At 43.2% G+C, this 13,494-nt stretch overlaps 1 protein-coding gene across 1 annotated transcript in view; it reads right to left on the bottom strand.

Annotated features, from left to right (window-relative positions):
- Nucleotides 1-13,494, bottom strand: part of SLC22A3 (solute carrier family 22 member 3) — a 34,682-nt gene that overhangs the window by 8,786 nt on the left and 12,402 nt on the right. Inside the window, exons 6-7 of the mRNA XM_032215729.1 lie at nt 5,493-5,590; nt 5,176-5,390 (exon numbers count right to left, since the gene is read on the bottom strand). Of these exons, the coding sequence (XP_032071620.1) occupies nt 5,176-5,390; nt 5,493-5,590 (313 nt within the window). The remainder of the gene's footprint in view (nt 1-5,175; nt 5,391-5,492; nt 5,591-13,494) is intronic.

The following is a 13,494-nucleotide window of genomic DNA, read 5'->3' as shown; positions in this document are numbered from 1 at the left end:
ACTGGTTTTTGTTTTCATAGTGTCCTATGTTTCCTGATTGCATTAGGGACAGATCTAAATTGTTCCGTTTGTGGTTGCCATTTTACTGCAACAGGTGGCAGCACCGAGCCTCCTGCAGTTGATCTCAAGCTGTTGGTTTGACTGAGAACTAAACAGTATTGCAAGAAGACAGTAGCAAGCCACTTCCATAATATTGCCAAGGAAACTGAATGAAAGCAATCAGCATGAGTTAAGCTTCACGCGAGCGCATTGCCCAGCAACTGTTGCTTTTGGATTTAACCAACAGGCCTCTGAAAGTATTTGAAACTTTCTTGTCATTGCAGGAAAAAGAGAGAGAGACATAGGCTGGGTTGCCCCAGGCCAGTGGTGTCAAACTCAATTTCACTGAGGGCCACATCAGGGTTGTGTTTGACCTCGGGGGCTGGGTGGGAATGGCCAGAGTGGCCAGTTCGACATCACTCGTGTCGGGGGCACCCCTCCCTGTTTTCAGCTGTGATGGCCTCCTGCAGCACTCTGCCAGTGAAAATGGAGCTCAGGATTTCCCAAGCTCCGTTTTTGCTGGCAGAGCACTGCAGGAGGCCGTCACAGCTGAAAACAGGCTCCATTTTTGCTGGCAGAGGCACCGTTGCTTCCAGGGCAGCCCTGTGGGCCAGATCTAAGCACCCCCAGGCTGGATTTGGCCCATGGGCTTTGAGTTTGACATCCCTATCTTTGGTACTTGCTCTCTATTCTATCAACTGGTATCTAGAAACGACTGGATGACTCTTGGATCCAGGTCATGGTTGCCCCAAAGGTGCTTTTTCAAGAGGCAACTGGACTTTCTAGTTTTTCTTTGAAGACTGAGAAGCAAAACATCTTCAAAGAAAAACCAGAAAGTCCAGTTGCCTCTTGAAAAAGAGGGACTATCTCTCTTGGATGAGCACAGAATAGGTCCCAATAAGGCAGCGTGATAACATCCCGTGGCAATCCTCCCTATTAAGTAATTATGGGATTATTCTACAGCATGTGATCATTGTGTCTGATTGTGGAATTGGAAAACAATGCCCCCTTTTGCCCAGTGGAGAAATTCTAAACTGAATTATTATCCAACTGTTTACCAAAGCCTTTGAGCCAATGGTGTGTGCTGCCCAAGCATTTCTTTAAAAGGGGCAGAATGGAGAAAACTTGCCTAATTTCTAGCGTATTGTGAGATCAGCAAATAAAAATCCAGTGGAGGAAAAACCTTCTTAGTTCTTCTATCCTTTGCAGTTATTGATCTCAAACTTTTGCAATGCGATGATTGCATGGCTTGGACTCCTGACCTGGAGGCAATGGTCGGCAGATAAGGTACAAATCTGTGTGAGGTGCATGTTTTCTCAAGGAGAAAATAGGACCATGGTCACTTTTAAATAAATTGATCTTATGGAAAAAGCAGATCCCTTTCAATATTACAGCAAAGAGAATACTTGTTCCAATCTTATTGGATTGCATCAGGTTTTTTTATTCTTTCTATTTGGGGCTAGGTGAACAGGAGAAGAGAAATAATCAATGAATGGAATATATTTGTAAGGTTTATTCTTGGAATCTACTATCTGGTGTCTAAGGAACCTATACATCTGTTGTGGTCCACCAGTGGCCTGCGGAGCTGGCAGCAGATTCGGACAGTGAGGAGGTTGGGTTGGAACATGGGCCAGTCCTAGAGTCTGGGGAAGGCTCTGATGAGACAAAAATCCTTTTATTAATTTACTGTGAATTCTGCTCATTCACATACAGCAAAGTCTTTCCAGGGAGGATTTACACTCACAGACCTTATCTGTCGTAGAGAGTTGCCAGGCCAATACTGCAGAACTTGGCAAGGAGTCTCTGAGAGTCATGAGCCAATTAATCAAATTAATTGTCTCCTGCAAACTCCACTCCCCTTTCGCTCCTCTTTTACTTCCTCTGGGAGGGGCTGTTCATCGTCCACTTGTGGCCTTACTCCCAAGTCAACCCCTGTTCTTTAGCTGTTCTCTTCGTCTGGCAACTCTGCGCATGCACATACTGGGAACAGGCTCCAGATGTTCGTCTGCCTCACTGATGTCTGAAGGCATCTGACAACTGACATACGGCCCTGGGCCTCTCTCTGCCTCCGATACAGAGCCCTCATCAGAGCCTTCCCCAGACTCCAGGACTGGTCCATGTTCCTCCACATCCTTCTCACTGTCCAAATCTGTTGCCAGCTTTACTGGCTGCTGGCAGGCCACAACAACAGGTAGTCCTCGTGTTACAACCACAATTGAGCCCAAAATGTATGTTGATAAGCGAAACATTTGTTAAGTGTGTTTGTCCCATTTTACAACTTTTCTTGCCACCTTTCTTAAGTGAATCATTGCAGTTAAATTAGTAACACTGTTGTAAGTGAATCTGGCTTCCCCATTGACTTTGCTTGTCAGAAGGTCGCAAAAGGGGATCTGCAACCATTGTAAATGTGAATCAGTTGTCAAGCATCCAAATGTATATCATATGACCATGGGGATACTGCTATGGTCATGAGTGTGAAAAATGGACATAAGTCACTTTTTTTCAGTGCCGTTGCAACTTTGAACAGACACTAAGTGAATTGTTGTAAGTCAAGGATTACCTAAACTTTGATCAGGCTCACAAGTTGATGATGAATCACCTGATAAGTTTTCTGAGAAGCCTGAGTTGAGAACTCAGATGATAAATGACGGGAAAATCATATCCTTCCGTGCTTACACAGCATCCATACTTAGATAAATGGTGAATTAATGAAAGCTGACTTTGGATAAGACTGATAAGTCTTGGGAAACTGTGAGAAACTTGGGAAACAAGCCCTGTGGCCTTCATTGATTTCTCATTATTTTATGTTGCAGTGTTTCACAGTACTATTATCACTTAAACACATAGTCTTGCTATTGATTATACAACAAATAAAAATATCAAGGCCTGCAATCAGACACTGTTGGAAATACGACATTTCTACTTGTTGGTATTGGGTCGCTGTACCTCTAAGGTGTTTTGAAGCTAGCCTGCATTAGTTTTCATCTGCTGACCTCAGCAAACAACCCACAATAACTCCAATAGGTAATTCCAATATGAATTCCGAAGTGCAAAAGGAGAGCTTTATTGAGAAGGTTTTAACAAACCACATCACTATTTGGTTTGGTGTCTGCAGTGCTTCAGATAGAAAGTCCATACAGAGAGTGGTAAGGACAGCCAAGAAAATAATAGAAAGATTGCTTCCTGTGATTCAGGATACTGCTTATAAGTGCTATATGCTTAAAGCTCAAAGCATTGTTAGAGACCCCACACACCTACTCCATGGTCTCTTTCTGTTGCTCCCCTCTGGGACAAGGTTTCACAGTATTTCTAGCAGAACCACCAGATTCTGTAACAGCTTTGTTCCCTATGCCATCCATGTACATGTATACATCCGAACTAGATTGTGTTGTTTCTCTGCGTCATATCATATATGTGGGAATGTTCATATTTATTTATTTATTTATTCATTTATTTATTTATTTGTTTGTTTATTTGTTTATTTATTTATCATGTTTATGTAGTGTATATTGGAGGTGGTGACCCGTTGAGAGCTGCATGCAACAAAATTTCATTTTAATGTATGCCAATTGGTATAAGTTCAAAGTGACAATAAAGTTATTCTAAGTCTAAGTCCAATATGAATCACAAAGTGAAAAGGAGAGTTTTAGGCCACAGACAGTCTGGAGGAAAATCAACTGAACTACTCAAGGAGGACAAATAACAGGCCTCAAGGCTAGATTGGCATCGATGCTGGGTGTGGAACAGTGGTTGGTTCCAGATCCCCCTGCAACTGGTACGGTGCAATGGGGCCCGGCGTCCCCCACATGCCAGGTACCATTCTGGTACGGTGCTCCGAAGGGCCCATTCACCCACCCGAGCTCCTTACCTATATTTGAGCTCTTTGAGACTTCTGTGCATGCGCATGCATGCGTCCTTACCTCCACAATGCCTCCGCGATGCTCCAGCTGCTCGGTGGAGCATTGCGCAGGTGCCTTATGCTCTGTGCGTGGAAGTGGAAGCGCTGAAGAGCTCAAATACAGTAAGGAGCTATGGTGGGCGGGTGGGCCCTCCGGAGCACCGTACCGGAACAGTACCTGGTGCTCCCGGCAGACACCGGTACGCCCATACCAGGGCATACTGCCTGTAACCCACCACTGGTGTGGAAGAGTCTTATGTGTTACTGCTGAATGCTTCTACCTCTTCTATTACCTGTAGTCCTCAACTTACAACTTAGTTCACTTAGTGAAAAGTTCAAAGTTACAATGGCACTTTAAAAAAAGGACATGATCATTTTTCACACTATTGCAGCATCCCCGTGGTCACGTGATCAAAATTCAGACACTTGGCAACTAACTCATATTTATGACAGTTGCAGCATCCCAGGGTCATGTGATCACCTCTTGCAATCCTCTGACAAGTAAAGTCAATGGGGAAGCCAGGTTCACTTAACAACCATGTTACTAATTTTACTACAGTGACTCACTTAACAAACGTGACAAGAAAAGTCATAAAATGGGGCAAAACTCACTTAACAAATTTCTCACTTAACAACATAAATTTGGGGCTCAATTATGGTCATAAGTTGAGGACTACCTGCATTTTCCATCATGTTCAAAACAGCAGTGCATTTCTTTTGAAAGAGTATCATACAATCTTATTTCACCAAACTGAAGTATTTGAATCTGCTTTTTAAAAAGCATTTTTTGTAGTTAAATTGTGTGCTTTGAGAGACAAGTGAGACAGGGGTGGGATTCAAAATTCTTTTAATACCGGTTCTGTGGGCATGGCTTGGTGAGCGTGGTGTGGCGTGACTTGGTGGGCATGGCATGGCTTGGCAGGGGAAGGATACTGCAAAATCTCCATTACCTTCCCACTCCAGGGGAAGGATTTTTCGGGCACTGAACCGGTAGTAATGGCAGCTGGAACCCACCCCTGAGCGGAAGATTACTGCAAAATTTCCTCCCGATCAGCTGGGACTCAGGAGGCAGAGAATAAATGGGGGCGGGCGCAGTCAGAGATGGTATTTACCAGTTCTCCGAACTATGCAAAATTTCTGCTACCAGTTCTCCAGAACTGGTCAGAACCCACTGAATACCACCTCTAAAGTAAGACAACAAAGGGAAAATAAAAATAAAAATAAAGCCATCTACTTACCTTTTGGTAAGAATGCTGTGATTAAGCACGCGGCCCCTGCCACAAGGGTTCCTGAGGCAAAGAGAGGACGCCGGCCAAGTCGGTCAATGGTGGCTAAGATTAAGAAAGCTGAAGGCAATTCTATCACCGCAGAGATGAAGAACTCTAAATACAGATTCCCTTCTATGAGTCCCAGGCGCAACACAAGCCCTTGATAAACTACTGCACTGGTGAACCTTGAAGAGCAAGAGAAAAGAAGAAAGCGTGGGGCCTCCAGGACTGCCTGGGAAATATCAAACATGACAGGCGTAGTGGCAGTGCAGCTGCGAGATACTTACCAGGCATACATAAGAATCAAAGTGAATTTTCTCATCCGCGGAGTTCTAACCAGATCAAACACAGAAGGGTTGCTCACTTCTTCATCAGAGACCGTGATCTAAGAAGTTAGAGAGGCAGAGTTGATATTCCCAACAGCAGGAAAGAAATGGTTTGGGGGAAAAATATTGCTTTAGTTTTGAAATACACTAGTTTTAATTTTAAAAACAAAAGGCAATTTGGCAAGAGGGATGACCAAAGAGTTGTTAATAAGCCAACACATTTCATCTTAATTTTTTTCCCCTTGCCATGGTATTTGTGTCTTCCCTAAACTATATGGCTGTATCCAGGGGTGCGTTTCTCGCCCCGTTCCAACTAGTACGGTTGGAATGGGGCCGGCGGCGTCCTCGTGCACACGTGCAGTGCACGCATGCGTACTAGCACCTGCGATGCTCCAGCTGCTCCTGGAGAATTGCGCAGGCGCTGTATGCGTCCTGTGCATGCGTGAAAGTGCAGAACTCGTCAAAACCGGGCAAGGAGCGCGGGCGGGCGGGTGGGCCCTTTGCCGTTCCCGGAAGTTACTTACTTCCGGGTTTGCCGACCAACCGGTTTGCAGGGACCGCCGCGAATCGGTTGAAACCCACCCCTGGCTGTATCCCTGTGAACAGAGTACACCTGGATATACCCACACAATGTTCAACCCACTACAATGTATTCTACTCTATTCTACTCTATTCTATTCTATTCTATTCTATTCTATTCTATTCTATTCTATTCGTATATCATCCTTGTCATATCATATATGTGGGTTTGTGCCAGTGGTGGGTTTCAAAAAATTTTAGAAGCTCGTCTGTAGGTGTTGCCTGCTTTTGTGGGAGTGGCTTGCTGGCCACATGACTGGGTATGAGTGGCTTGGGAGTCATTTGACTGGGTGGGCGTGGCCAACTTGTAAAATATGGTGAAACTCACTTAACAACGCTCTTGCTTAGCAACCAAAATATTGACTCAGAAACTCTGGCATTTGAAGCACGCACCCCTAACCCTTTAGGGAAAACACTAGGGGTATACTTGACAGTTTTAAGACTTGTGGACTTCAACTCCCAGAATTCCTCCTCCAGTCATGTTGGCTCAGGAACTCTGGCATTGAAGTGTGCAAGTCTTAAAGCTGTCAAGTTACAAGACCCTTGCATCCTTAATCCTTTAGAAAAAAAACCTGAGGTGTTGAAACTTGACAGCTTTAAGACTTTAAGGTTTAGATAGGACTCTTAGAGGTGGGCAGAGTGATTGGTGAGTCAGCCAATCAGTGAGCGGCGGGCAGGGCAAGCGTGTCGTGGATGGGCAGGGGGAGGGATCTGGAACCGGTTCTAAACGGCACTGTAGATTTGTGGAACCTCTTCAATAGAAGAGGTTAGAACTGGCAGGAACCCACCCCTGGTGAGTACATAATTGTGTGTGTGTGTGTGTGTGTGTGTGTGTGTGTGTGTGTGTGTGTGTATGTATGTATGTATGTGTTTGTTTGTTTATTTATTTATTTATTTATTTATTTATTTATTTATTTATTTATTTATTTTGTCATGTTTATATAGTATATAGTGGAGGTGGTGATCCAATTTCTATTCTGTTCTGTTCTGTTCCGTTCTATTCCATTCCATTCCATTTTATCCCATCCACCCCATCCTATCCTACCCTATCCAGAGGTGGTATTCAGCCAGTTCTTTCCAATTCAGGCAAACCAGTATCAGCGGCTGCAGGAGGCTCTGCCCACCCACCCTGATGTAATGTGCAGAAGGCGGTGCGCAAATGTGGTGCGTGCAAGCAAAGCAAGCACATGTGTGCGTGCTCACATTTGTGAACTAGTAGGGAATGTAAGTGAATCTCACCGCTGCCCCTATCTTATTATTTATTAAATGTATGTGCCACCCATCTCACTATCACAAAGTGACTCTTATTTTTAGCATACAGCGAACAATTACCAGGTGGGAGTAACCTTTACTTAATACTTACAAAGTTTGCAGAACAGCAAACCAGCCAGCTACATTTTATAGCTTTGTACATTTTATTGTTTATACAATAAAAATAGTAATTCTTAACATTGTGGTGAGTTTGATAAATTAAATCTTAAAGATAAAGGGAAAACAGTTTGTATCAAGGTTAAATACGGCTTTTAAAATGTCATGAACACATGGTTGCTTAAACTGTACAAATGCTGAGCATGACATTGATAAACAGTTGCAAAATGCACTAGTTTTCTAGTAGTTTCATTTCTAATTAATACAGTTAATTTTGACCTTTGACGTTAATACTAAAGTCTTCACTGTACTCTTTATTAATGTTATAAAAGAGTAAAAAGAAAGAGTTGCTTGGACACTTAGACCCACTTAAAAATCTATACTCCAAAGCAAACTTGAAAATGTGTGGATTTCAACACATTTGTAAGTTAATACAATTAGTTTTCACCTTTGACCTTAATACTAAAGTCTATTTCTAACTTTCTATTCTTTATATTCCAATCAATATATGATGGTTATAAACATTTAGACCCTTCGGGCAAGAAGATAAGGATATGTTAAGCATATTGACATGTAGTGGAAATACACCAATGAGAGGAGGAGTGGGAAACAGAAGGGAGAAGAAAGATGGGAAGAGAAGGATAGGAGAGAGGGTAAGGGGGGAAGATGAGAAGGATAAGGAGGAGTGGATTGTAGAGAGAGGAGCAGTATAAAGGAAGGGGAAGTAGAGTAGGAAAGGATGATGGAGGGAAGATAGAAAGTTGGAGGGTGGTAGAAGAAAGAGGTGTATGGAGAGCAGAAGAGCTATAATGGGTTTCTATTTTTGTGGGCATTGTTGACAAGAGGAACTGATGTAATTATTATTTAATACTATATGATACGGGCTATGTATAGTATACATGTGAGTGTGTGTTATGAAAATGAAAAAGGAAATAAAAAATATTTATTAAAAAAAAACATTTAGACCCACTTAAAAAACTATACTCCAAAGCAATGTTTCCCAACTTTAAAAAGTGTGGATTTCAACACATGAACTCACAAAGTTGTGTAAGTCATGTTATTCTATTTGAATAACAGAATAAAACTTAGAAGGGACCTTGGGGAGGGGGACGGACCCAATATCATTTCACAGAAATGGCTGTCCAGTGTTTTCTGAAAAACTTCCAGTGATAAGCACCCAGAACTGGAGACAAGCAGTTCCACTGGTTAATTGTTCCCACTGTCAGGAACTTTCTCCTTAGTTTTAGGTTACTTCTCTCTTTGTTTAGTTTCCATCCATTGCTTTTTGTTTTGCCTTCTGCTGGTTTGGAAAATGCATTGCCCCCCCTTCTTTGTGGCAGCCCCTCAAAAGCCTGTTTTGTGACCTGCCTGTCACACTCTTGGGCAAAGCATGTAAGCCATTTCCTCCTTTCAGTGGTTCATGAAAGTACATCTATAATATGTAGATGCAGATAATAAAGTCGAAAAAATGTGAACAACATTTTTAGAGAACTATAGATACGTTGAGGCCAGGGATGACAAAGAGTGGCTGGGAGGGGAGGGGAGGAGCGAGGCACCCCTTGGCGTGAGTAATGTTGAGTTGGCCATGCCCACCCAGTCACATGGCCTCCCAGACACGCCCGTCCAGTCACATGACCACCCAGTCACACCTGCCCACCCAGCCATTAGGGCAGAGAACTGGTTGTTAAAAAATTTGAATCCCACCACTGGCTATCTCATTCATGGGCAAAGGACAAACTGAAGATGGAGTCCTGGGGGCATGGCAGAAAATAGATATTATCAAGGCATCTTGCTATCCTTTATCCAAGGAGGGAAACAGTTGGCATCTCCCATATTGCTCTGTTCTTCCAAGTCTTACCCAGGACGATTTCCTTCTGCGTTATGCTTTTTGACAATATCTTTTCAAATCATTTTTTCACAAAAGGAATGCACCAACTTATTTCTACCAATGGTACAGTGTTTAATAACACAATCCTTTTCTATTGTTATGCTGTTACAAGCCTGGCACTAGAAGGCGTTTGCTATACCTAGTTGTTTGGACTTTGGAGGTAATTGTCTCTCCAACTGCAACCTTCCTTTGGAAATTGGAGCTACATAACATTGGGAGAAACTCCACTGAGAGTACAGAATGTAAAATGTGTTTGATGTTCTCATCTTAGCACTTCCGGAAGCATCTTGCTCTTTTCTGGGCACGCAGTCAAGAATGACTGAACTTGTGTATCCAAAAGGACTTTGGAAAAGAGCCAAAGTGCATTTTAGATATGTAGATATGACTGAAAACTAACCAGTTGCAGCTGTCAATAAATTAGGAGTGTGGCTGAGAACACTAGCTCGAAACTTTAGACTAAAATTTTTGAAATGACGCAGGAAAAGTAATACAATCTGGAAGCCAAGGTTAAAGTTCTAAAAATATTTGGGTTGAACAAATTGAATTGATCCCCAGCATCAATTTTTGTTCACTGTTTTTAATCTGACTCTTATAAAAATATGTTTATTAATACACAATGCTTTTATAAGATTTATGTCAAAAGAGACTCTGTCATGTAGCACTGTTCAAGTGTTATGAAAAGTTGGGAAATCTCTTTGTAAGTGATTTATGAAGTTTTAGTACATTCTTCTTGGAAATGTGGGATGGACCATATTGAATCTTAATTTTGCTGTTTTAAGAGACAGCAAAAATAACCAATTTTCCATTCCATTTTTCCTTCAAATAAAAATAGTTTAGTTTACTAACAACATTTTTCAAAGCAAGGAATTAAGTGCTCTGTACAAGATAAACTAAGATATAATCAGAATACGGGCTCATAAACCCTCTCCTTTTGAAATGCAATATGCGTACATGCAACTATTAAGAACGAGGAAAATCCAAAATTTACTTTGATGGTGGCTTGCTCAAACTATAATATAAACTTCTAACTATAGAAGTTAGAACTAGGTAAGAAATTATAGAGCTAACTAACTATAATTTAGAAGGATTTTTTCCCCCTCAGAAGACAAGTGATACCTGTATAGTGCCTATTATTTTCGTAAATGTTGTTCAAGAATTGTTGAGGAGGGATTGGTGGTGGGGAGATACTGGCAAATGTTTCCTTAACAATCTGTCAAGACTCCTTTATGGCCTAAAGTCTGCTAGGATTTATCCAAAAATCATTAAATTTTGTCTAAAACAATGTTTTTCTTAAAAAGCAACAACAGAATTTTAAATCCCTGTGCCGCCTTCTCTGAAAATGGACAGGTTCCATTTCCTTGGAATAGGATTCAATCTGATGAAGTTTTGCTGAAAAGTTTAACCAATCCATGAAGTTTTGGGCAATAAACTGTTAAGTCAACCTCCATGTTAGCAAAAACAGAAGAAGCAGAACCCCTATCATATTAATCCGTTCATCTTGAAACGGATTGAATGAAAATTGACTTCTTGAAGTTGCCTGTTTACACTTAGAAACAAGCTGAATCATCAAGACTGAGAATCTCCCTACCTCCTTCCCTCCCCTCCCTCCCTCTCTCCCCTCCCTCCCTCCCTCTCTCTCTCTTTCTCTCTCTCTCTGAAAAATCAATCTCACTGAGAAAATCCATCATGAAGGAAAGAGAACTGTTGAGAATAATCTTATTATTTCTTATTATTATAAAGAAAGAACTGAGGTGGCACAGTGATTAGAATGCAGTACTGCAGGCTACTTCAGGTGACTGCTCGCTGTAGTTCGGCAGTTCAAATCTCACCGGCTCAAGGTTGACTCAGCCTTCCATCTTCCTGAGGTGGGTAAAATGAGGACCCAGATTGTTGGGGGCAATATGCTGACATCTTAAACTGCTTAGAGGGGGCTTTAAAAGCATTATGATGCGGTATATAAGTCTAAGTGCTATTGCTATTAATATTGCAATTGTACAATATTTAAGTTGTGTATAGAAAATACACGAGGACATCACCAGAAGACTAAGAAGAAATGGCTTTGGGGCTCTGTTAATGAACATGTGCTCTGGTTAGAAGCAAGAGACAGAGGAGGGGAACCTTACATAAACTGAAGAATAAAAAAACACTGCTACAAGTGGCATTCAGGTTTTTTTCCTCCCATTTGAAATGGAATCTAGGAGGAATGGGAGGCAATTCAGAGCCACAAAACAACTAAAGAGTAAAATGGGGAGAAGTCTTCCCTTATTGCTAAGTGGGTTCCTGATGTAATACCTCAAAGAAATTAGATGGCTACTAGCAACACATGTATATGTGACCTACAAGCCATTTTGCCTTGACTACAGGACTTCTCTGCTGAGGGGATCCTATGTTTTGAACCCCGCCCCCCAGGGCTTATCCCAGTGGTGAAATTCAATTTTTTTACTACCAGTTCTGTGGGCGTGGCTTGGTGGCCATGGCAGGGGAAGGATACTGCAAAATCCCCATTCCCACCCCACTCCAAGGGAAGGATACTGCAAAGTCCCCATTCCCACCCCACTCCAAGGGAAGGATACTGCAAAGTCCTCATTCCCTTCCACTCCAGGGGAAGGATACTGCAAAATCCCCATTCACACCCCACTCCAGGGGAAAGATACTGCAAAGTCCCCATTCACACCCCACTCCAGGTGAAGGAAGTCCCCATTCCCACCCCACTCCAGGGGAAGGATACTGCAAAGTCCCCATTCCCACCCCACTCTAGGGGAAGGATACTGCAAAGTTCCAATTCACACCCCACTCCAGGGGAAGGATACTGCAAAGTCCCCATTCACACCCCACTCCAGGGAAAGGATACTGCAAAGTCCCCATTCCCACCCCACTCTAGGGGGAGGATACTGCAAAGTCCCCATTCACACCCCACTCCAGGGGAAGGATACTGCAAAGTCCCCATTCACACCCCACTCCAGGGGAAGGATACGGCAAAATCACCATTCACACCCCACTCTCAGGGGAGGGATACTGCAAAGTCCTCATTCCCTTCCACTCCAGGGGAAGGATACTGCAAAATCCCCATTCACACCCCACTCCAGGGGAAAGATACTGCAAAGTCCCCATTCCCACCCCACTCTAGGGGAAGGATACTGCAAAGTCCCCATTCCCACCCCACTCTAGGGGGAGGATACTGCAAAGTCCCCATTCACACCCCACTCCAGGGGAAGGATACTGCAAAGTCCCCATTCACACCCCACTCCAGGAGAAGGATACGGCAAAATCCCCATTCACACCCCACTCTCAGGGGAGGGATACTGCAAAGTCCCCATTCCCACCCCACTCCAGGGGAAGGATACTGCAAAGTCCCCATTCCCACCCCACTCTAGGGGAAGGATACTGCAAAGTCCCCATTCCCACCCCACTCCAGGAGAAGGATACTGCAAAGTCCCCATTCCCACCCCACTCCAGGAGAAGGATACTGCAAAGTCCCCATTCACACCCCACTCCAGGGGAAGGATACTGCAAAATCCCTATTCCCACCCCACTCTAGGGGGAGGATACTGCAAAGTCCCCATTCACACCCCACTCCAGGGGGAGGATACTGCAAGTCCTCATTCCCACTCCACTCCAAGGGAAAGATACTGCAAAGTCCCCATTCACACCCCATTCCGGGATAAGGATACTGCAAAATCCCCATTCCCACCCCACTCCAGGGGAAGGATACTGCAAAATCCCCATTCCCACCCCATTTTGGGTCCAGCCAAGGGGTATTTGCCAGTTCTCCGAACTACTCAAAATTTTCACTACCGGTTCTCCAGAACCTGTCAGAACCTGCTGAATTTCACCCCTGGCTTAGTTTGTGGTTTTATATGAACACTTTTGCTAAATAAATGGCAAGAGTTATTTTTACAGAATACTTTCTTTAAGATGCAACGCTAAAAAAATTTAGTCATTGTTGCAGTTATAGCATTTGCCCTCTGGAATAACATTGGTCTCCTCCCCAAGATCTGTTTGGCTCCCATTTTGATTGTATTTATATGAGTCCTTAAGCTCTGGCTCTCTTCCCAGACCTTGGGCTAGGGCGGGTGGTGGGCCCCTGGAGGGTTGCTTGATTTGTGAGATGATGGTTTGTTTCCTCCA

The sequence above is a fragment of the Thamnophis elegans genome, chromosome 4 (genome assembly GCF_009769535.1).
Source record: "Thamnophis elegans isolate rThaEle1 chromosome 4, rThaEle1.pri, whole genome shotgun sequence".
Taxonomy (NCBI): Eukaryota; Metazoa; Chordata; class Lepidosauria; order Squamata; family Colubridae; genus Thamnophis; species Thamnophis elegans.
Note: the sequence above shows the minus strand (reverse complement) of the source record. Positions and strands in the feature narration are given on the sequence as shown.